General features: G+C 38.5%; 4 protein-coding genes across 8 annotated transcripts; 2 read left to right on the plus strand and 2 right to left on the minus strand.

Annotated features, from left to right (window-relative positions):
- Positions 1 to 2,716: 2,716 nt before the first annotated feature.
- On the plus strand, positions 2,717 to 8,339 carry LOC21401729 (probable pre-mRNA-splicing factor ATP-dependent RNA helicase DEAH2). Of its 5 annotated transcripts, XM_024164254.1 has the most exons (7): positions 2,717 to 3,183; positions 5,188 to 5,390; positions 5,524 to 6,608; positions 7,014 to 7,139; positions 7,266 to 7,504; positions 7,601 to 7,719; positions 7,897 to 8,339. In XM_024164254.1, exons 1-7 carry the CDS (start codon positions 2,902 to 2,904, stop codon positions 8,021 to 8,023), a joined length of 2,181 nt encoding a protein of 726 aa, XP_024020022.1. In that variant the 5' UTR covers positions 2,717 to 2,901; the 3' UTR covers positions 8,024 to 8,339. The 5 variants fall into 5 exon arrangements, with proteins under 5 accessions (XP_024020022.1, XP_024020025.1, XP_024020023.1 ...); XM_024164257.1 differs by lacking the exons at positions 7,601 to 7,719; positions 7,897 to 8,339 and having other exon boundaries at positions 7,039 to 7,139; positions 7,266 to 7,347; XM_024164255.1 differs by lacking the exons at positions 7,266 to 7,504; positions 7,601 to 7,719; positions 7,897 to 8,339 and having other exon boundaries at positions 6,914 to 7,121.
- Positions 8,340 to 8,784: 445 nt separating this feature from the next.
- Positions 8,785 to 10,741, minus strand: LOC21401730 (pentatricopeptide repeat-containing protein At4g16835, mitochondrial). The gene has a single exon (XM_010096097.2). It carries the CDS (start codon positions 10,351 to 10,353, stop codon positions 8,785 to 8,787), a length of 1,569 nt encoding a protein of 522 aa, XP_010094399.1. The 5' UTR covers positions 10,354 to 10,741.
- Positions 10,742 to 10,962: 221 nt separating this feature from the next.
- LOC21401731 (long chain acyl-CoA synthetase 1) lies at positions 10,963 to 17,040 on the minus strand. Its single transcript, XM_024164264.1, has 20 exons — positions 16,960 to 17,040; positions 15,731 to 15,980; positions 15,309 to 15,372; positions 15,103 to 15,192; positions 14,920 to 14,976; positions 14,722 to 14,770; positions 14,491 to 14,567; positions 14,349 to 14,388; positions 14,177 to 14,271; positions 13,780 to 13,947; positions 13,517 to 13,627; positions 13,330 to 13,417; positions 13,172 to 13,238; positions 13,010 to 13,085; positions 12,779 to 12,896; positions 12,410 to 12,655; positions 12,179 to 12,318; positions 11,812 to 11,994; positions 11,420 to 11,539; positions 10,963 to 11,328 (listed from the first exon to the last, which is right to left on the minus strand). Exons 2-20 carry the CDS (start codon positions 15,874 to 15,876, stop codon positions 11,284 to 11,286), a joined length of 1,980 nt encoding a protein of 659 aa, XP_024020032.1. The 5' UTR covers positions 15,877 to 15,980; positions 16,960 to 17,040; the 3' UTR covers positions 10,963 to 11,283.
- A 4,750-nt stretch (positions 17,041 to 21,790) lies between these two features.
- On the plus strand, positions 21,791 to 22,291 carry LOC112091221. Its single transcript, XM_024164274.1, has one exon. It carries the CDS (start codon positions 21,791 to 21,793, stop codon positions 22,289 to 22,291), a length of 501 nt encoding a protein of 166 aa, XP_024020042.1.
- The last annotated feature ends 1,081 nt before the right edge of the window (positions 22,292 to 23,372 follow it).

Below are 23,372 nucleotides of genomic sequence, written 5' to 3' on the forward strand. Positions count from 1 at the left end.
ACATAAAAGTAGAAGTTTTAATTTGTTTTGTGGCCGCACAATTGTAGCACCAATTTGATGCAACATAGAAATATTAATTAGATTAGATTATACAATAACTAAAATTTGGATGAGTTGGCATATATCACCATGTGCAATTGGAAAATTGAAATAACTGCAGGTTGGTATGAGATAGTGACTTATGGGGTCAACTTATATTTGGTCAAGTTTGCCAGTGCCTGTAAACCCGCAAGCATACGGTGTCAAGTTTTGATAGTAAAAGATGAGTGAATATCGTCTTTATAGAGATTAAGTATTAAATTACTGTTAAGTACTGCGATTATCATAGCTTAACTTTATCTAGACAACCTAATTGAGAGAACAAACTAATTAAAACAATAAAGGTAAACTAATAAAGCAAGTAAAAAAGGTGGATCAAATGGAACACTATAATAAAAGCTAGCTAGGAGTTTTGATTTCACATACTAGACAATGTCTATCCAAATCAAGAGCTTGTTAAGGAATTTCACTCTAATCATTAATCACGGGTTTTCTAATGTAATCTCACTCCCTCTCCCCAATGTCGAGCAAAATAATACGCACAATAAATCAAGTAATATCCCTATTAACCCAATCCATTAAGTGTTCATTAAGCATAAACCCATTTAGTGATTACCCAATTTATATTGGCTTCCCAAACTCAATAAACTTAGGTTGTGTTTCTCAAATCCCAATATGAGCAAATGACTTTCCCAAGACTAAATCCACATATCTAAATCTCTAATTCAATGGAAAATCAAATTAGATAATAAGCATAGAGAAACACAAATGATTAGAAATGAATTTAATTAACAAGCACTAAAATATTCAAAACATTGCCATGGTAAAGTTACATCAATCCTCCTAACATAAGAAATCTAGCTCAACATAGAGAAAAAAATCCATAAATGAAAATATGTTCAATACAATATCTACAAATATATAAATCTCAAAAAAGACTAGAAGGAACTCCTGTGGAGATGAACTTCAAGCTTGAATCCTCTAAGAATCCACCATGAATCCTCCAAGAATCTTCAACTCAAGCTCCTCTTTCTAGGAATTTTGGCTCCATATCTTGGGTTTCCTTCCCAATTATCCACCATATTGGGTCTCCCCTTTTATATATTTCCAAATCAACTCAAACTGACAACATTTCGTATGGAGGCGCTGCAGCACCGCTAAGGTTTTTGAGAAAACCCTAGCGAAACTGGCGCAACCGCTGCAGCGGATCATTTTTCCATTGCAACAAATGAGTGGGAAGGTAAATGGGCGCTGCAGCGTGTGTTTTGGGCTGGTCTCAGGTAGGAAATCCGCTGCAGCGGATGGATTTCCCGCTACAACGGGTGTCTAACTTTAAGGAGGATTTTCGCCTTCTATGTGGCCGAATTAGTGTTTGGTGTCATCATAAAAATTGTAGCTCTATCTATTATCTTTCTAACATCACCAAGATCACTTAATTTGGACTTCGGATAATAAAGTTATACCCCAAACTTTCGCTCCTTTTAGTCCGCTTTAACTTTAACCTACAAAACAAAATAAAAACACATTAAATTAACAAAAATACTTAAAAACTTACAAATAACACGACATTTGGTTGATGTATTCATAATCATGATTCAGAACCATTCTCGATTTACGTGTATTTTTTGTGAGAGAAAACACTATAGCGAGTCACGAATCATGGCACGAATCCTTGAACCAAACGCACAAATTCAAAAATACTTAATTTGTAAATAAAATACTTACTCATCAACGCCCAATAAATTATATTATTATTTCATTGATTGCTTGTACTAAACGTTGGTGTTTTTGGAAATATGCTTTTGATGAGTATTTTTTCTGTTCACTTTTTCTAAGCCATGCAATTGAAATAAATAATATTACTTGTCTTTTGTTTAATATGAGTGATTTTTTTGGGTACAAAGATATTAACGTTTTAGTTTTAAGATTTATGAATATATTATCTCTAGCTATTAATAAAAAAATAATAAGAATTTTGAGAAAATTATATAATTTACCTTTTTACAATATATGAGTATGAATTTTTATTTTTTATTCTTTATTAATACCTTTTTTAATTTTATAATTATTTGATTAAAAAAATTATTAATTAAGAATAAGAAGTATAAATCTTAACTCATAAAATTTTAAAGAATATTTATCCCTTTCCTGTTAATTACCCTTCTGTCCACTTGGACCCAAGTTCACTGGAACAAGCGAGAGGGCTTCACTATATGTTGGTTTTCCACCCAAATGCTGCTAGTTTAGGTCCAATGGGATCTTTATAATCGGGCTAGAGTTATTTTAAATGATAATCTTGATAAATAAAAGTGCATGAGTACTATCTTTACTTTATATTCTTGATTCATACTATTTTTAGTTAAATAATTATATTAATAAAAAGATATTTATTAAGAGTAGAGGAAAAAAGTCTAGACTTAGACTTATGCATTCTTTAAGGATAATTTTTTTTTTTTTTTTTTTTTTTTTTACATGAACCCAAGTTCACTGAATGAGGAACTGGGCTTCATTTTGTCTTCTTCAAGTGCCTAATCTGGATGAAATTGGGCCTTGTGGTTGGGCCAGTCTAAACTACTGGTTAACCGCGCAAACACGAAGGTTGTCGGTTTAACGACTAACGTAGTAGTAGTCGTATAAAAGGGACATGGCCGTAATCATTCTGGAATGTTCACTTCTTCTCCCCACCGAATGCCCTAGCCATTTTTCCCCAACTTTCTTGTAAGGTTTACTTCTAGCTAGGGCTTTACAAATAACCAGTCTGGAGAAATCCCCTTTCGAATCTCCGATCCCGCTTCAATCGTTCTTTCGGTTGGACAGTTTCTAGGGTTTCCGTACAGTTTTCGCAACGGGATTCTGAGATTAATGGGTACGGAGAGGAAGAGGAAGGTGAGCTTGTTTGACGTGGTAGACGAGACCTCCGTGTCGGCGAAGATCGCCAACACGAACGGTGCCGGAGGTCCGATGGCGGGGAATAGTCTGGTGAATACGTGGACGGGGAAGCCGTACTCGCAGAGGTACTTTGAGATCCTCGAGAAGAGGAAGACATTGCCTGTTTGGCAGCAGAAGGATGAGTTCATGCAGGTTTTGAGGAATAACCAGACTCTAATTTTGGTTGGTGAGACTGGTAGTGGTAAAACAACTCAGGTTAGTTTGCCAGAGATTTTTCTTAATTCGTAACATTTGTTCTTGTATATTGTGAGATTGGGAGAAAATGCAGATTATCAACTTATAATGACTGCTTTAGACTTTTGCTTTGAGGATTTTAGAGGATACCAGAATTAGTACGGAAGGTAATATAGAATTAATACGAAAGTTTAACTTTTTGGCGGGTGCTTAATTTTTGGGAAAATGGTGAGTTCCTTTTACGCAGTCTTTGTTAAAGATGCTAACTTTCTTGAAAATTACTTTTTAGAATCCTTTTTCTTGAATTCTTTAGGAATTTAATACGTTTCTAATTGCGTCTCCTTAGAGATTGGTGGAGCATTGCTCTCAAGTAAGGATAGCCATTCATATTAGTGGGTCGTGTTCGGGTGAGAAAATATCAACTCAAACACGACATGTTTATTAAACGTGTTAAAAATATCAACCTAAATCCGATCAAATTATTAATCATGTTAATCATGTCAATTTGTATTACCCGTTTAAATTAATATATTGAATAAATGAATAATATAATAATGACTTATTTAATACGGTAAAGATATGTTTAACATGTTTATTGATTAATTTATCTTTTTCTTTAAGAAAAATAGATGAATTTTACCTATAAATATTAAAATTCACATTATTTGTATTTAATATGTCATATAAACTTTCATATTATATCACATACCATTAGATTGCAGATGACACATATAGTTAATCGTGTCAATTCATATCATTTCGTGTTAGGAAGTCAACCTTAACTTAACTCATTTATTAATCGTGTTAATTGTGTCAACCTAATTATAACCCAAACTCATTTAGCGTGTGTTTGGAAGGGAAATTCGTGCCTTGTTTCGAATCATGGTTCGTAGCTCGCTATAGTATTTTTTCTCACAGAAAACACACGTAAAACGAGAATGGTTCTGAATCATGGTTCTGAATTCATGAATCAAACGTACACTTATAGTAAACCCAAACTTATTAATTTCATGTGAGTTTTAAATCTTGTCATCGCGTCACTACACAGATTGCCAGTCCTACTCTTAAGTGATATCTTTTGAGACAATGTTTAACTTACAAAAAAAAATAAAGAACATTATCTTTCGAATTGGAGAATGTTGGCGTAAGCCCTTAACTTTGTTTCCATCGACTATGTTGTTGTTTGCAGTGGCAGAGTCAGGATCTTGATTCAAGAGGGGCATAAACTAAGAACGTAAAAAATGCTATCAACTCTTAATATTGTTAGATGAATAGTATATATATATAGACTACTGAATATACTTGAGTAATAAATATTTTAGCAAGTAATTAGATAAGAAAATTATTTAGGAGATACATAATACCTATGAGAAAATAGTGGCTGCGAGTGTCAAAAGGGAAAAAAAAGATCTTTAAGAATATATGGCACATTTGAATGAATACATATTACTTCAACAAGGGCAAATTAGAGAAAATGTATGTGTGAGAAAGTCGTAATTGATAGGGTTGTTTGAAAAAAAAAAATTCTTAATTAAGGACATGTTTTGAGGAAAAAAATGTTTTCGTGGGTTAATTTTTATATAGCTTAGATTATATCCAAGCATATCTGAAAAGGGACCAATTTGAAAAAAAAAAAAAACTGTTTTCATAAGAATAAATTAGAGAAAAAAAAATCAATTAGGTACATTTAACCTAGATTTAATAGGTAAGGATCAAAAGAACAATAGGAAATAAAATAATTTGAAATTGGATTTTATGAGAATATATTTGAAATTTTTATTGATAAGAGGGGCATATATGAAAATATCTTGAGAAAACATATAGTAAAAATCAAATATGAAAAATTCATGGGGGCCATATGCCCCCCCCCCCCCCCCCCCCCCCCCCCCCCCCCCCCCCCCCCCCCCTCTGCTTTTTTTTTAGCTCTTCGATCATCTTTGTCTTGAGGTTTTTTTTTTTTTTTTTTTTTTCAAATTAAATGCATATGATACATATTAACTATGGAAAGATGCTTCAATTTTACAGATCCCTCAGTTTGTTCTGGAAGCTGTTGAGGCTGAATATCCAGATAAAAGAAGAAAATGGATGGTTGCGTGCACCCAGCCTCGTAGAGTGGCTGCAATGTCAGTATCTCGACGTGTTGCTGAAGAGATGGACGTAACCATTGGAGAAGAGGTTGGTTATAGCATTCGGTTTGAGGACTGCAGTAGTGCGAGGACAGTTTTGAAGTACGTTTGTTATCTTAACTCATACGTTCCATACTTATTTATGGTCTTACGTTGACGACTTGAACGTGCTTGATATGTGTCAGTTGCTTTCCCATTAGGTGGCTTCTTAACATATATTTTGTTCTTGTGGTAGGTATCTGACTGATGGTATGCTCTTAAGGGAAGCAATGACAGATCCACTTTTAGAACGGTATAAGGTGATAATTCTTGATGAGGCTCATGAAAGGACCTTGGCAACAGATGTGCTCTTTGGACTCCTAAAGGAAGTGCTGAAAAATAGACCTGACCTGAAGCTGGTCGTTATGAGTGCAACTCTGGAGGCTGAAAAGTTTCAGGGTTATTTTAGTGGCGCACCACTCATGAAGGTTCCTGGTAGGCTTCATCCTGTAGAAATTTTTTACACCCAGGAACCTGAAAGGGATTACCTGGAGGCAGCAATTCGGACTGTTGTGCAAATACATATGTGTGAGCCTCAGGGAGATATACTTGTATTTCTTACCGGAGAGGAGGAAATAGAAGATGCGTGCCGTAAGATATCCAAAGAGATTGGAAATCTCGGTGATCAGGTTGGCCCTGTGAAAGCAGTCCCTTTATATTCAACTCTTCCTCCGGCAATGCAGCAGAAAATTTTTGACCCTGCTCCTCCTCCAGTGAACGAGGGAGGCCCACCTGGAAGGAAGATTGTGGTGTCAACTAACATTGCAGAAACTTCTTTGACCATAGATGGTATAGTTTATGTTATTGACCCTGGGTTTGCTAAACAAAAAGTTTACAACCCAAGAGTGCGTGTTGAGTCGTTGTTGGTTTCCCCAATATCAAAGGCTAGTGCCCATCAAAGATCAGGGCGTGCTGGAAGAACTCAGCCAGGAAAATGTTTTAGACTTTACACAGAGAGGAGTTTTAGTAATGATCTTCAACCACAGACTTATCCGGAAATATTGAGATCAAACCTCGCTAATACAGTCCTTACTCTGAAGAAGCTGGGCATAGATGATCTGGTTCATTTTGATTTTATGGATCCCCCTGCTCCGGAGACATTGATGAGAGCGTTAGAGGTGTTGAATTATCTGGGAGCGTTGGACGATGATGGGAACCTGACAAAGCTGGGAGAAATCATGAGTGAATTTCCATTAGATCCTCAGATGTCTAAGATGCTTGTTGTAAGCCCTGAATTCAACTGTTCAAATGAGATTCTGTCGATTTCTGCCATGCTTTCAGGTATCTTCCATCTTCTATTTTGTTTTTTTAGTTGTCTGTCTAGAGTCTTACCTGTAGAGATGCAGATTCTGTAAGGCTGCATCGTATACTTCAATGCTCATGCCTATTGAGCGTGTGCACAGACGGGTATCTGTGCACATGATGTCCTCTAACGGGTCAATGTACAAGCAAGTGCTTGTGCATGCAGTTAGAGACTGAGTAGTGATGTGTCATTTGTCATCAGCAACTGTGATGTCTGGGTTCCATGCCCCCGGTTGGCATGCACCATAGGATTTCTAAGTAAGTGCTGATGCAGATAGTTGCAGTTTCTCAGTATTATCTCATGAAGCAAATGGTGTCGTGTGGCCTCTATGCATCTGCTGACCTACCGTGGGCCTCCTCTGTGATAACCAATTTCTTTCTTAGTACCCAATTGCTTTGTCCGGCCTAGGGAGGCTCAAAAAGCTGCGGATGAGGCGAAAGCTAGGTTTGGGCACATTGACGGAGATCACCTGACACTTTTGAATGTGTATCATGCGTACAAGCAAAATAGTAAGTACATATTGACCATTTGTCTTTTCCCTTTCCTCCCTAAAATTTTGTGTAAAAAAGTTTACAGTTAGGTATCAAGTGGAAGTTGGTGTTAATAATTTTATTTGCTTTTTGCACGTGTAACAGATGAGGATCCATCTTGGTGTTACGAAAACTTTGTCAATCATAGGGCTCTGAAGTCTGCAGATAATGTTAGACAACAGCTAGTCCGCATCATGGCACGATTTAACCTCAAGTTATGCAGTACCGATTTCAACAGCCGTGACTACTACATCAACATAAGGAAGGCGATGCTTGCTGGATATTTCATGCAGGTAGCACATCTGGAGCGCACTGGACACTACTTGACTGTTAAAGACAACCAGGTATCCGCCTTATTAGGTATTTTCCTCCAATTTTTTGTGTCCCCGAGTCTCTGTATAAATACTGGTACTACAAAGGGAGCGTTATTTGCCTTGCAGGTGGTGCACTTGCATCCTTCAAATTGCCTGGATCACAAACCTGAATGGGTCATCTACAATGAGTACGTCTTAACGAGCAGAAATTTTATACGAACAGTAACAGATATCCGTGGCGAATGGTTAGTTTCCTTTCCTGTCGTCTATCACTATTAATTTGTTTAGTTTTTTTGTATTTGTCGACTAATATTAAAGTCCCATCACTGTCTGATGTTTCCCGATTTTTAAGCCTGAATATTTTGTTTTCGCTTTTTGAGAATCTAACCCTTCTCCAATATGGAACTATATTTGGTTTACAGGCTAGTTGACATAGCACCACATTACTTCGATCTGGAGAACTTCCCTCAGTGTGAGGCTAAGAGAGTTCTCGAGAGGCTTTACAAAAAGCGCGAAAAAGAGAGGGAGGAGAGTCGGAACCGAAAATGAAGTTATCTACTAAAATATGACCCAGATGTTTATCCTCCAGTGGCAGAGAAAAGATACTGTAGGCATCTATCCTCTGCGACATCAAAGGCCTTTTCTTCATCAGATGGTTCCCGGTTGCCAGTGCTCAGGGAAAATTGTGGAAGATTCGTGTATGCATCTTTTCCGTGATAGCTTAAGTAGACCGTTGTCTTGTATTCTATCTATCTGAGTTTGTTTCGGATTTTCTGGTCGAATTTTCTAGAAATTGGTAGTTAAATCAAATATAAGATGGCAATGGCATACTGGATCTGCTGCCATAATTTTGGCTTCCTTCCAATTTGTGTCGTTTCCAATTAAATTGCATGTTATCTGATGAAAACATGAAGTCAAATGAATTGGTGGTAACCATTGGATTATGTGGATTAGAGCAATAAATAACCAACAACAAATAAGCTTCTATCAACCGTTTGTAATAACCAATAAGCTTCTAAACAAAATTTTCCCCGACTGTTTGACTAGTGAAAAGAAAACTAAGGCCCTGTTGTTGAAGGGTGAGAGGATTAGTGTTGGACGTATTTGGTAGAAGGTTAGAGTAGGGAGTAGACGATTTGCTTTTTCTCGACAATAGTTGACCACTGTCTACCATCTAAATTTGATACCCTCAAACAATGGTGTATATATATATATATATTTTTTTTTTTTATTTTTTTTTTATTTTTTTTTATTTTGATAATTTAGAACGGTGTTCTGGACATTGAATAAGAGAATACAGGAGTGTTACTTCAAAATGGAGCAAAGTGCGACTCAACCCAACTACCAGCATTTTGCTTCCAAACACGCTTTCTTTTCATCATCTCCCTCAACTCAATCGCAATGGTCCAAGACCCTTTCTCCCCATGAATCTTTGAAAGCATTGAATAGACCACACGGTGCTCATTTTTGAGTTTCTTCATTCCCTCGGCCGCAAACTCACCAACTTCTAAACTCGAATGCAAGCCACAGGCCGCAAGCAATGCACCCCACACGACAATGTCTGGCTCAACAGGCATTCCTTTGATCAAATTCACAGCTTCCTCTAGCTTCCCTGCTCTGCCATAGAGGTCAACCATGCAAGCATAATGCTCTACTTCCGGTTGGATCTCATAGCTTTCCGCCATGGAACCAAAGTGTTTCACGCCTTGTTCTATCAATCCCCCATGTGCACAAGCTGATAACACATTCACGAATGTAACTTGATCTGGCTTGATGCCGCTCTTTCTCATTCTCTCGAACTCGTCCAGTGCTCTCATTGCAAGCCCGTGTCTTGCGTAGCCTCCTATGATTGAATTCCACGAGACCACATTTTTGTGAGGCATTGCATCAAAGACACAAAGTGCCACGTCAACATCTCCGCACTTTGCATACATATCTACAAGTGAGCTTGACATGACAATGCCATCGGGTACTCCGGACTTCAAGATGCTTGAGTGAACTTGCTGGCCTGTGAGAAGCGAACAACAGCCTGCACAGGCACCTAGCACGCTTGAAAATGTAAAATCATTAGGTCGAGTACCTGATCTCAACATCCAGGCAAAGAGCTGCAATGCATCAGCAAAATAGTGGTTTTGCACATAACCATTGATCATTGCAGTCCAAGAAATCACATTCCTCTCCCCCATTCTATCGAAGACTGTGCGCGCCTTCTTGATCTTCTTATTATCAATATATCCATTCATCAAACATGTCCAAGAAACTATATTCTTCTCCGGCATTGTATCAAAAACCCTCTCAGCCTCGTGCAACCATCCTATTCTCATGTAACTCGAAACCAACGCGGTCCAAGAAGAAACATCCTTCTCAAAAAGCTCATCAAACACCCTCCTTAACACTACCGGATCACCCACATCTGCGTAGCCTCTCATTAACGCTGACCCAACAAACAAGCACGAGTTAAGCGCGACACGAATCACAAACGCGTGAAGCTGGAAGACCAAAACATTAAACTCCGTACCGAACACCGCCTTGAGAACCGTGGAGATCGTGTACTCATTGGGGCTAAGACCGGTTCTTCGCATCCCTAACAAACATCCATACACTCCATGTGGGTCCTTACTCTTCCTCAATCCCGACAACATGGTGTTCCAGGAAACCAAGTCTCTCAGAGGCATTTCGTCGAACAACTTGTGGGCATGTTGTAATCGGCCGCTTCTAATGTGTAAAGCAAGCATTTTATTGAAGGAGCGAATGTTTTGGTTCTTCTTGGAGACTGTGGGCTCATCGTTTTTGTGAAGGTGGGTGGCGAGACTGGCCGTTGGGTAGGTATGAATATGGCGGCGGGCTGTGGTTAAAGAGTGAAAAGCTCTGCTTCTCATGGCTAACGTTAATTTCTTGATCAATATTTACATAACAGAACCAACACTTTGTCTTATATGAATGAAAAGTGGAGGGAAAGAAATAAATGGATATTTTTTTGACCGAAAATTAGTTAATTTCAGTTATTTGTTAGGGAGGATTTTTGGGATGTTAAGTGAGATGGAGAAAAAATGTTGGTGGGTCTCATCAACTTTTATCTTACAATTGTTGAGAGAAAAGGGAAAGAAAAGTTTGAGAGCAAAATTCGGTGGCAAAAGTTTTTCCAAATTATCCTAAATAATACTTTTTATTCTTCTACTTTCAGTTCTAATATTATACAAGAAAAATGGTCGAGACGTACCAATATTTTAATTCGTATGTCCATTTTATCGTGTACTAAAACATCACTTCTTGTGATTGTAACTTGAACTAGCACCGTTTTCTGACAATGAGTAAAACAATTTTTCTTAATAATATTGATTTTTTTTTTTATCTTTTTAAAATAGAGTTATTTGCCTATTGCTAAAGACTTAATACAAGTCACTTATCAAAAAAAAAAAAACAAAGACTTAATACAACTATATTTTCAGTTCACCGAGTTCATTTTCCCAATAATTAAAAATCCAAGCTGATGGTGAAAGCAATGTGTTATTTTGGCCATTGCCAAGAACAGAATATCTACTAATTCTTATAATGCAATTTGATAAGTGGGAAAATGTTCTCAATTTACTACACATCACATATAAATGCATATCAGCACTAGCTGACTGTCATAACACCAATAGCACAAGTGAAACACTTTTTTTTCTTTTTCTACTTCTTCTTTTTTTTTTATTTTTTTTTAATTTTTAATTTTTTTTTCCTGTTTTGCTGTGTTTCTTTTAGACAAGAGGGAAGACCAGTAACACTCTGTGGAAGAATGTACTCTTTCGTTGCAGACCAAGAACTTGTCATTTCATTCCGGGCAAGTTATGGTAGAGTTCATCAATTTGGACCTGTCCAATGATTTAAACATCACAAGTTCTATAAAAAGAAAATTTTGACAAAAACAAACCATAACAACTTGGCATTTGATTTGAGTTTTACCTGATAGTACTTGAGAAGATGGTTTCTTTTCTTTTTCAAAGTTGCGGTCACCAAATCTCTTTCCATGTCAAAAGGTTGAGGCTCTAGAATCACTCCTTTGACGTATTCGAAACCTCTCAGCTGGTTGAAAGATCACAAGAAAGGTTAAAGATGTTTCAATATTCGGAGCCACGTTTAATTTAGAGCAGTGTTATTTGACGCATCAAAACACGTCATTTTACAAAAAAAAAAAAAAAAAATGTCTCATTCTGTTATGTGACAGTTTTAACTACGATCACCAATAGTGATAAGTAATGTTTTTCTTTTTAACTTGCAGTTGTAGCAGAAAACAAGGGGAAAAACAAAGATTCTAGTCATGAAGTAATATGAGATTATTACTTAATATTTGATACCTTGTTTCTCTCAGCTGTCAACTTAAGCTCGGAAAGTATATGGTTCTTTAGCTGATCAAGATGACAAAGTTCAGAAAATGAACCCATATGACCATTCAAATATGCCCATTTTTTGGTATTTTCCTCGTGTGGTACAACTACTGCGATTATGAATGACTTGAAGCTGTCCCCATAGATCCATATCTTAAACACAATTAAACAAGTAAATGCCAAAAAAATGGCCAATCAGCAGCTGTACTAGAAGAATGAAAAAAAAAATACAAAAAAAGAAAGAAACAAATACAAAAAAAAAAAAAAAAAAAAAAAAAAAAAACAAAAAAAAAAAAAAAAAGATAGAAAGAAATACAAGACAAGAGAAGGCACTTACATCTTCAACAATTGGAGTGATAGCATAAACATTTTCCAAGTGTTCAAGTGGAACATACTCTCCTTGGGAAAGTTTTATGAGATTCTTCTTCCTATCAATTATCTTTACAGCCCCATTTGGGAGCATTTCCCCTATGTCTCCTGAAAATGACGAGGACTTGAAAATGTTAAATGTTATAAGGAGAGTCTTGGTGTGGAAATTTCTTGACATTAAGAAAAAGTTTTACTCAACCTGTATGAAACCACCCATCCCTCATTACTTCCCTTGTCAGCTCAGGATTCTTGTGGTACTCAACAAACACAGACTTCCCTCTAAGGCAGATCTCGCCACGGGGAGGGTTCCCGAGCGGGTTGTAGCCCATCTCCTGGACCTCCTCGAGGCGCAACTCGTTGAATACTGATATGGAACCAACAGTCCCAACCAGGCTCATTTCATCTGGAAAGGCCAGAGTTGCTGGTCCACACGTTTCTGTCAATCCTGAATCAACCACAATGTGTCTGGTTCAAGACTTGACCATTTCTATTTACGCTTTTAGGCACTATAAGGAAATAAGTAAGAAACTGCATTTTCTATAAGACTTAATTTAATCGGAGGGATTACCATAGCCTTGGACAACAAAGGAACAACTAGTAACCCGCAAAAATTCTTCGATCTCGTGGCTCAAAGGAGCACCTCCAGATAATATGAGTCTTACACGACCACCTAGCCTAGCTTTAATCTGAAAGATTATGGATAAAAGAGAAGGTAAAAACAACTGTATGATGACAATCAAATCATTTTATTTGACTGGAGTATTATAGCCAAGTGAAGCGAATAAAATACAGTTACAACCTTTCTGAATGCCAAGAAATCTGCTAGTGGTGAAGCATTTTTGTTTTTGTACCCCCAATTCATCCAAGCAAGTTTGCTGTTGAACCACTAATTGAGTGTATATTAGCAATATATAAACACTTGTATAAAGTGAATATCAACAAATAAGTAGAACAACTTAACTATTTGTAGAGAAGATCAAAAATTTTTCTCCTTCTCGGATTGAGTTCTTGTACCCCTTTCTTAATGCCTGAAAAGCAAATGAGTTTGACAAGATTAGTTGGTCCAACTGAAACAATGATAAAGCTGTTGGAAACTGATTATCAGGAATATTTCCATGCCTTCGTGTACTCGTTCAAAAACTCGAGGCACCCCAGCAAAAAGTGTTGGCTTTAGTTCCGTTAGATCATCCGCCAATGCATTAAGATCCTTCAAATAAGAGATTTAATACAGTTATTAGAAACAAATGAAAGAAAAAAAGAGTATTGATTGTAGTCTAATAAACATCATTGTTTTCAGTAGCAATACCCCATGATAATAGCCGACAGAAGCGCCTTTATGGAAGAAGTACTCCTCGACCAGGCGGTCAAGGATATGAGCCAGAGGCAGAAAAGATAAATAGGCATCATCATCTGTCATCTGCTCAAACTCAGAGATGCATATGTCAGTAAAACAAGATAAATATTCCAATGGAATCCGTAATTCTATAAGAGAAAATGCAAGAGTACTCATACTTATTAGTGGAATATGGTGCAAGAACAATCTATCAGATGTTCAAATATCAAGTTTACCTTGTCCTCAAACTGTTCCATGAAAAGGTCAACCCCTCTAACAGAAAAGGCAATAGTTTCATGTGTTAACACAACACCTTTAGGATCTCCACTGGTACCACTGGTATACATAATTGTGCTAACATTATAAGTCTGCGGTGGAACAATCTCTATTGGGTTTTGTTTTCCCTGGCAAAACAATAAACTCTTGGCTCAATTGCATACAGTGTGGGAATCTGAGGATGTTTTCTATTTTAATTTCAATAACACTTTTGCTTAAATGCATGTTTGAAGCTAAAATTAGCATAGAAATGGATAAAATTTTGTCCATTTATAACTGCCATGGCCTACTATAACATGTTTTGCGTCAAATGTTAGAACAGCTCAACAAACCATGTCAAGTAATTCATCAACTAACCATGTCAAGGAATTCATGCCATGAGAATGGTTTTATCCCGAACTGGGCCGCCTTCTCCTTCTGTTCTTCTGTCAATGAAGTGAAGCAAACCATAGCTGCAACACCACAACCAAGCTTCATTAACAAGCATTTTTCACTGGTTTCTACACAGAATTTATCCTGCAATGCTCACATTTCAGCCGTTGAGAAGATCCGCAATCAGGATTCAGCAGCTGCAATACACAGTTTATGCATCTCCAATCAGAATCATGATTTCTTTTTAATTTAGCCACGTGATTGATTAGTCACTTTTTAAGTCAGTTTTTGGTTCTCACTTCTTTTACTTTCTTATCTTGGACAAAAACATAATCGACCTCCGCGTGATCTATGATAAAATTTACAGCTCCTGGCCCTGCATCCAGGAAAACCGTCCAAAGGTTAAATTCAAATCACTATACCAAATAAAGGATTCCAAGTAAAACTAAAAATTTTTCTAACTATCTCATGTCAATTTCAATAGGAATCTGCATGTTAAGAGGGGAAAAAAGATTTGAGAGGGAAATTACCAAGGGTATCATAGAGAGGCACACAAATCAAACTATGGGCATTGCAAGCCTACATAGAATACAAAATGTTGTTACATGGTTGATAATTTTTTTTTTAAAATCAATCTATTTCTAAAAAGAATTATATAACAGAAAATATAGGTAAGAAAATAACCCAAAAAAAAAATTGAAGATGATGTGGTTAAAGTAAGAAAGTACCTCCATTGCCACAATCCATTCAGGGCAGTTTGATCCATAAATGCCAATACGGGAGCCCTGTCACAACTCACGTGATTATCAAGAAATCCCAATAAAAATTTTATTAAGAAAATATTTCGTGTGTGTGTGTATATATATATATATATATGTATATAATATAAAAATATATGTATGCTTACTTACAGGTTCAGCACCAGATGCTCGTAACGCAGAACCAATGTGAAGAACTTCCTCGTAAACTTCCTTGTATGTTTTCCAAACATAAGGTCCAAACTAAACACCAAAACAAAAGTACACAAGGAAACAAAAAAATTAGTATCCCCCAAAAACTAGTGGTCACAAACGCTTGGAAAGAAAAAACTGGCATTGTCTCAAAGATGATTTTCCACCTTCCCATCAACAAGTTTTCGCCAGCCGAGCATCCGGTTTCCGGGGTTTCGGTTCGCGGATTTGCTGCCATTCCAAACATCTTATTCTTGTCAAAAACCATGCAGTCTAGTACACAATTTAAGCTTACTATTTAAAGAAGATTATAAATTATAACTGCATTCCATAACGATCTAACCAGAAATTCAAGTTTTTTGTTTCTTCTTTCAAGAAACTTCCAAGAGGAAAATTTATTAAAGAAAATACTCAATAAGCTCAATAAATTCAAGAAGCCATCCATTTTGTTAAAGAAGCCGTAACAAGCAAGTAAATAAGAATCAGTCTGGTCATTAGATTTCATATGCTACATTGGGTTGGTTTTTTCCTTCCAATTATATGCAGAAAAATAACAGATTAAAAGAAAAAAAAAAAGGATTAATTTCACCTGAATAAATCCCAAGATGTGGTTAATTCTGGATCAGGTGGAGGGAAGTTGTGCTTAGAGAGTAAATTCCGGTAAACCGGACCAACCGAAGGCTTGCCATCTTTGCCTTCCTTTCCTTCCTCAACTTGAGCTGAGAATAATTTCATGTTTTTTTGGTTTTCCTTTGTGTGTCAATCTCAATCAAACCTGGGCAAGAGAAGCCTCGAGACACAAGTGACTTATAGGACTTGGTGTATGTAAAAAGTCAAGCCTACAAATTCAGATGAAACAACTTGTGAAAGAGTCTTTAAAATCTTTCAGACAAAAAAGGTCCACGCAAAAGGGAGAAAAAAAAAAAAAAACCACCTCAAAGTCATGAATGACCCACCACCACCCACCACTGACCTTTCTGAAAGTAGTTAGAAGCGTTTATGAAATTCTAGTACTAAATTTGCTAACACAAAAAAAAAAAAGGAAGAACTCATCTCTATATTGTAATATAAACACACAAAGCATATAATTACAATCTAATACACTACATTTTTGCAAAACCAGATTTTATTACTTCTAGTATGTAATATATTAAGAGCCTAAAATTTAAATGATATGGGCTGTTTAGTTAGCGATTATTATGGGACCATATTATATGGAGGCAAAAGATTGTGAAGAACTCTAAGGACCCAGAAAAATAGATGTAGCAAATTAAAAAAGATCATAATACTAGTATTTCCTGAAACTATGACCAGAAATAATAAATTGTATGCTACAAACCCGGTGGCTGTTAAACTTGTGGGAAAAAAAGGAGCTAAATGTATTATTCTTCTTTTGTGGAAAGAAAAAATAAAAGACCAAAACTACATGACAGAGCCCACAGCAGGGGAAAGGGAAGGAAAAAAAAAAAAGAAAAAAAAAAGAAAAAAAGAAAAAAGTTAGACTATAAGGAGGGAAATAACATGCAAGTAACACATAAAAATAGCGCCATGAAAAAAGGCTACTAATAATTTGAAAAAACCCCATTTGGCATTATTCTCTGTATACACACACACACACACACACACACACACAAATCAAAACAGTTAGCCGAAATAAATCAAGCATGGGATCCTTAAAACATATATAAAAAACATTATAATACATAACGCAAATATATATGCATAAGACATATTTTATATTAAAATCGCATGAAAATAGAAAAATACATATGGTTGTGATCATGCAGTAGAGGGAGAGATAGAGAGGTCTGTACTCACAGAGTGGAGTCTGGAAGTGGGGGTGATGAACATCATGCAGAAGGTGAATGATGGCACTCAGTAAATTGAAAATATTGTATAGACAAATATATTATATATAAGCATATATATATATATATATATATGTGTGTGTGTGTGTGTGTGTGTGTGTGTATATATACATGTCATGTAAGAGTGGCTAGGGGTATGTGGTAAATGAGTTAGTTGAAACAGGTGGACGCCTTGTCTCTTGTAAAACCACTTTAACCAATCTCATTTATGGCAATTTTTTTGATCCCTTTCTTAAATTCATATATATCTCCTCAAATTAACATTTCTTTCTGCGCTTATTTATTGTTCTTGAAAGGGTTTCTTCCTCATTACCCATAAAGCAAGGCAGCGTTAAATAACTTTTGCAGTGTATTAATAATAATCTTTTTTTTAACCTTCGTGATAGTATATATATTTTTACGCGATCAATAGAAATTATTGTTTTAATTGTTGAATTTATTTATTAACAATTTGATTTGTATATATCTGTATAAAAATTTTACAACATATGACGCATAACTGTTTTTACCTTCAATTCCATATCAAACTGTAAAAAAATTAATCTAACAATTAAAATAGTTTCTACTGGTGAAACAAAAATGCATGTTTTATTATAAGTAATACAATATGAGCTCTTTTTTTTCTCATTTTCAAGGGGAAAAAATGCACATGGGAATGGGCTACAAGTTCTCTTGGTTTTTTTGTCTTTTTCAAAAAATAATCTAGTCTTGTTGTAAAATTGAATTCAAGTAAGGAGACGTTTAGTAAGGAGATTCATACCATGATTTGAATTATGGTTCATGATTTATTACAGTATTTTTTCTCATAAAAAATATACATAAAGTGAAAATAATTTTAATTTATAAACCAAACGTCTCCTAAATTAATTTCGATTGTTACAGTGTACTTTCTATACAAATAATGTGGGTACAAAAACACCCTACTTGGCTGATTGTAGCCTCTTTGCTGCTATAAATGCTTGGACTGTATAGATTTCACTCCCTATTTTCGTACAATATTCATCATTTTACTTTTTTGACCACTCACAAAATACGTGTTTACTCTGATACCCACAAAGTCTACATTTTCAAACTCGAGCTAGTTGGTTAAAAACCAGAAATAATAACTAGGGACTTTCCAATTTATTTATATAAATCTTGGGGCGTTGTGATCAGCATATAGCTTGTTATTGGACCAACAATCAAAATTAATCCATATGGGTTGTGATCATCCACATATATATATATATATATATATGACATGAGTATCTGTTAACGGTCAAATTTCGCCAACAAAAAACTGACTGGATTACTTCTCGGTTTCCTCTTAGATTACCGGCCGTGTGTGTGTGTATTTTAACGTATCAGGAATTGGTGTATTATCTGTGCGTGAGTGTCTACTAAACCTCTTATATATAAATGACACAAGAGAATTTATAGTGGTTCACTCTATGAAGTTCAGAGCTACATCCACTGTATTCTTGTATTTCTTTATTTTTGGATAGGTTTACAATTTACAATAATTGTTCTTTGCTTAGAGTTTTTTTCCAACCCCTTCCTTGCTGGGGGTCTTTCCCTTTTTATATTTGGGCTTTCTTCACCCAGGGGGTTTCCCTCACAGCTAGAAGCACTCAAGTGCTCACCTTCGGTAGGCCCAGACGTAGCCCACTAATTAGCACTGTTCACTCAGCTGATTAGTCTTCTATTACGGCTCTGTGCTTCTCCGTAATACTTTCCTGTCCCTTGTGGGAGCGGTCTGACAACTCGCAATTAATGCTTGCAGACCACCTCCACTTCTGCACGTAACCCGTTATGTCCCCTAAAGGACGTTCCCTTCGTCGTCAGCACTTCTTAGCCTAACCGCCTTCTTCGATGGCCTTTTCTGCGGTCGAGAGATCTTCATCCTTTAGCGTCGACGGCACAATTGGTCGACGCCACAAAGGATCGTCGTCTTAACTTGGACTTCGTCCTGGGGCCTTCGCAGCGGAATATGAGGAGTCTGCAAGCGTCGAGGGTTCCTTGCTCGGTGGGGATTAATCAAGGCCACGTGTCGCGGTATACTTTGCCCACGCGTCCGCCACATTTTCCCACACAACAACTACCCCCCAGTTCGAGGGCGCGTTTTGGGTGGCCTCGGACTTAGGTTCGGTTGCCCTTCTGTGCTTTGGATGTGAGAAATCGGTCCCGAGCCTCCATTTGCAATGATGGTCTGGGACCTTCAGATATCCTTCGGGGAACGCAACCGTCACGTCGATTGATTTCTCATGATAACGTACGGCCTTTATTTCAAAAGAACGAATATGGGCCTTTGGATCGCGACCCCCCTGCTTCCCGCCCTACCTCATCACCATCAGATCTGGGCAGGTTTCCCTGGCCATCGGATTTTTAAGATCTTCATCTAACGGTCAGGGTCGAGGATGCCTGTCCCTTTAAATACCCTCTACGAACTTGAGAGCCATTTTTCGAAACTCCAAGTTTTTCTTTCGCATCTGTTGGACCGCCGCCTTCTCCGACGGACTCCTTCCTCTCCAACCTCCGGACCGTGCTTTCTACCCTTAGGCGTACCGCGCGACCGCTCTTTCTTCCAGACTCTTCCTTCCAGACTTTCTCGGGAGCCCTTCTTCTCCGGTAAGCCTTTTCGCCCTCTGTCTGCTGCTTGTATACATAGGCTCATTCTATCTTTCTGTTTGAACTCTGTGTATATATCTAAAAAATGTGCGGGATATAGAAACTAGGGAGACTTACTTCGTTTCATTTTTTTGCTTTGGATATCGTTTCCTTGCTGTCTGTGTGCTCCCGGCTTCTGGGTTCTGAGCCTGGACTCCTATGAGCACTCGCCGTTACCATTCTCGTATGAATGGTCGGCGCCAAGTCATGACGTTTGAGTTATCATAGCTTAGAGTAGCCGTTCTTTCATCCTCTCGACGTCAGGGTTTTAACTTAGCTTTTTGTCTGTTTAATCACCAGAACAATGGCCCAAAGTTTCCCCAGTCGAGAGGATTCTTCGGTCGTCCGCCCGGACCCCCCCTCAATGGTGGAGATCTCCTGCTCTTCATCGTCTTCCAGCGTCGATTCCGTGCTGAGAGACGTAGAAGACGTCGAGGCTGGATTCGAAGCTAGATACGCACCAGTTGACATCTTCGGTAGTGAATTCGATAGTTTTGAGCGAGTCTTGGACGAAGCTGTAGAACGAATCCCCTTCACGGGGGGCAGTGTAAGCGGGGTGGCCGCTTCGGTGGTAGATGCCCCTCTAGCTGCCACCAGTGGTGAACCGGATAAGCCTTTCTTCACAACCGACGTTGTGGCGTCGAGGGTCCGGAACAAAGACATCATCCGGGCTGTGAAGGAAGGGTGCATTGACGGGAGGTGGTTTGAATACCTTCTTCCGGACGTGCATTTTAGAACCAGTATGCCGCCGACCAGATTTCTTCCGGTCTATACCAGAGTTGTTACTGCGGGGATGACCCTTCCAGTTCATCCCTTCGTAAAGGAGTACTGCCATTTTTACTGCATTTCTCCCGCCCAGCTGGCGCCAAACTTTTGGTACTGCTTTGCTGGTGCCTGAATTTTATGGCATCAGCGATTCGACATGGACCTCCCTGTAGACGAGTTTCGATTCATGTATAAGTTATGCCACGTCGCCAAGTGTGAGGGGTGATATTTCTTGAGTGGTCACGGGAGGTCCCAGCCCAGATTTGGGAAGCTTATACTGGGCACCCCCTCGTCGTCACATGGGTGGAAGCCTATGTTCTTCATGATTCGGGGGCCCTTCAACTTTCACCCCAACGACCGCCTGCCCCGTCGAAGGCAGGTGCAGGCGGCGTTTGGGAATATGGGTGAGTTTTCTTGGCTTTCGGTTATCTGACTTTGATTTCTCCCGTTTTTCTACTGACATTTCGTTCGCATTAGAGTAAGTCAGGACCGGCCGAAGTTCTCTGAGAACAGCTTGGCGAGGATCGAACATGCTTTTTCTTTCCCGTAAGAGGTTCGCCATATTGACACGCTTCTGACCCAGAAAAACCTCCGCGAAGCTGGTCTGATCCTCGATCTCCCAGACCCCGCTGATTTAGACGCCGTCCGTCAGTACTTCCACCTAAACGACAAAGGTATTCTTTGCTTTTGACGCCCTTCTTTACTGTGACTTGGGCTCTCCCAATGTTGTCTGTATCTTAACCTCGTCGTTTTCCTGCAGAAATGGCGTCTTTGAGGATCCAACTTCCTGGCAGCCAGCAGTCTGGGCCGAGCCAGTAACCGCCGTCAGACCAACAGCCCCCGCCGAGCCATCTGCCTCAGTCGAAAGGAAAAGAGAAAGCTTCTTCCTCCCACGTCCCGAAGAGCAGAAAGACCAAAGGTCCTTCGGGGTCGGAGGCGGAACTTGTGAGGAAAAAAAGACGCAGGGACAAAATGCCGGTGGCAGAAACGTGGACGCCGACGGTTCCCATTCCCGACGTTGACATTCCATCGGCGCCGAGAGAGCACGTGCTTATTCCAGGGGCCAAAATTATGGACCCCAAGTTCCAAGTCTCGGATATATCTAACGCCGAGATTGGGGTGATGCTGAAACTTCTCCCTCGTTTCTCCCTTGTCTTTCAGGCTCTTTATGAGTCCTTTCTTGAGCCTTATTGGGTCGCTGCCGCTCAATCTTCTTTGGTCGACCGTCAGCGAAAGCAGATTTCCTTCCAGATCCACGTAAGGCTCTCTCTCCTCTTTTTTTTTTTTTTAACCTTCGACTTTTCAGAGCCTGGTCCTTTCCATTCTCAACCTCTTTGACCTTGTCAAGGTCGAGGAGCGAAAAAAATGAGATGGATGAGCTAGAGGCCAAACTTCAGTCCCTTGTTACTGACGCCAAACAAAAGCTAGATGATGCCAACGAGAAAAGGGACGTGGCCTTGGCCAAGCTGGAGAGTTTGGAAGAAGAACTTCTAAAGTTAAAAAACGAGATCGCGAGTCTCAAGGAGCGGGCGGACTTATCTGACAAAAAATTGTCCGAGGAAGCTAGGGAAGCGGAGAGGCGTTTCGCTGAGGGGAAGACTGAGGGGAAGAGGGAAGCTGAGGTAGAAGCCGAATTTGCTTTCGACGCCAGGCGCGCCGAGGTTATTGAGGAGTTCAAGACCTCCCAGGAGCTTATTGACATCCACACCAGAGACTTTCAATCTGCGGGTCAACAAATTGTCAACCTGATCAAGAAAGAACGTCATGAGTGGGATTTAGACTTTCTTTATAACTCCCCCCCTGCGGGCAACGATAATATTTCTCCGCCTGGTGACGGCGAAGACTCGGGAGCTGCTGCCGGCGAGGCCTGAAGGAATTTTATCTGCCTCCTTTTGTTTTGTAATTTTATTATTGATCTGGACATCTTTTACTTTATCTACTCCTTTTATATATATATATATATATATATTCAAAGGACAACAGTTTTAATTTGTACCTTGATTCGTGATTGCTGCTTTCTTTATTAAGTCTTCGCCTTTCTTTTCTGGAAGATCTGTTGTCGAGCGGACCCCTTAGGGTCGTCGTCTTAGGAAATTCCTTAGAATTTCGCTAAGTTTGTCTTTCCTCATTGGAGGATTTGACGTCGATTGTGCCCCTTGGGGTTGTCGTCTTAGGAAATTCCATGGAATTTGACTAAGCCTTTGTCTTTCCTCCTTGGAGGATCTGTCGTCGATTGTGCCCCTTGGGGTCGTCATCTTAGGAAATTTCTTAGAATTTTGCTAAGCCTTCGTCTTTCCTCCTTGGAGGATCTGACGTCGATAGTGCTGTTGGTTGCCCGAATCAAATTCGGATGCGGAAGCGCGGTGGTGCGGGGGGGGGGGGAAGAGGCGGATCGTGTATAACAAAAATTTTCATAAAACTTTTGAGATACTCTATAGATTATATTAATTTATGCACGAATAAATTAATCTCATTAACTTATATATATCAAGAACTCAATCAGGAAAAATACCTGGAAGCCGACTCGGATGATAACTTGAGTTCTTTGACCACGAACAGTCCTTGCTCCGATATTTGTGTTTAGAAAACCAATGTCTTCTACATCAATTCCTAGAATCCACGAAGACGTGTGTGTGGGCACACATGAGACAAAATGGGTTACAATAAACACTCGAATTTCCACAAACACCATCACATGCACGATGTAGAATTTTTGGAGAAAAAATTTTTCCTTTCTTTCTCTCTTGAGAATTTCGGCCAGCCTTAACCCTTAGGGCTGAAAAATTGTTTCTAAAATTTCTATAGAGAAATTTCGGCTACCTCTAAAATTAGGGCGAAAAACCATTCCGAAAATTGTCTCAAAAATAGTATTTATAGAGTAGAAGTCAAACTTCTAGAAGGAATCCAATCTCTATCTCCAATTTGAATTTCGAACCAAAATTCTCCTCTATC

This window comes from Morus notabilis, unplaced genomic scaffold (genome assembly GCF_000414095.1).
Source record: "Morus notabilis unplaced genomic scaffold, ASM41409v2 Scaffold227, whole genome shotgun sequence".
NCBI classification, from domain to species: Eukaryota; Viridiplantae; Streptophyta; class Magnoliopsida; order Rosales; family Moraceae; genus Morus; species Morus notabilis.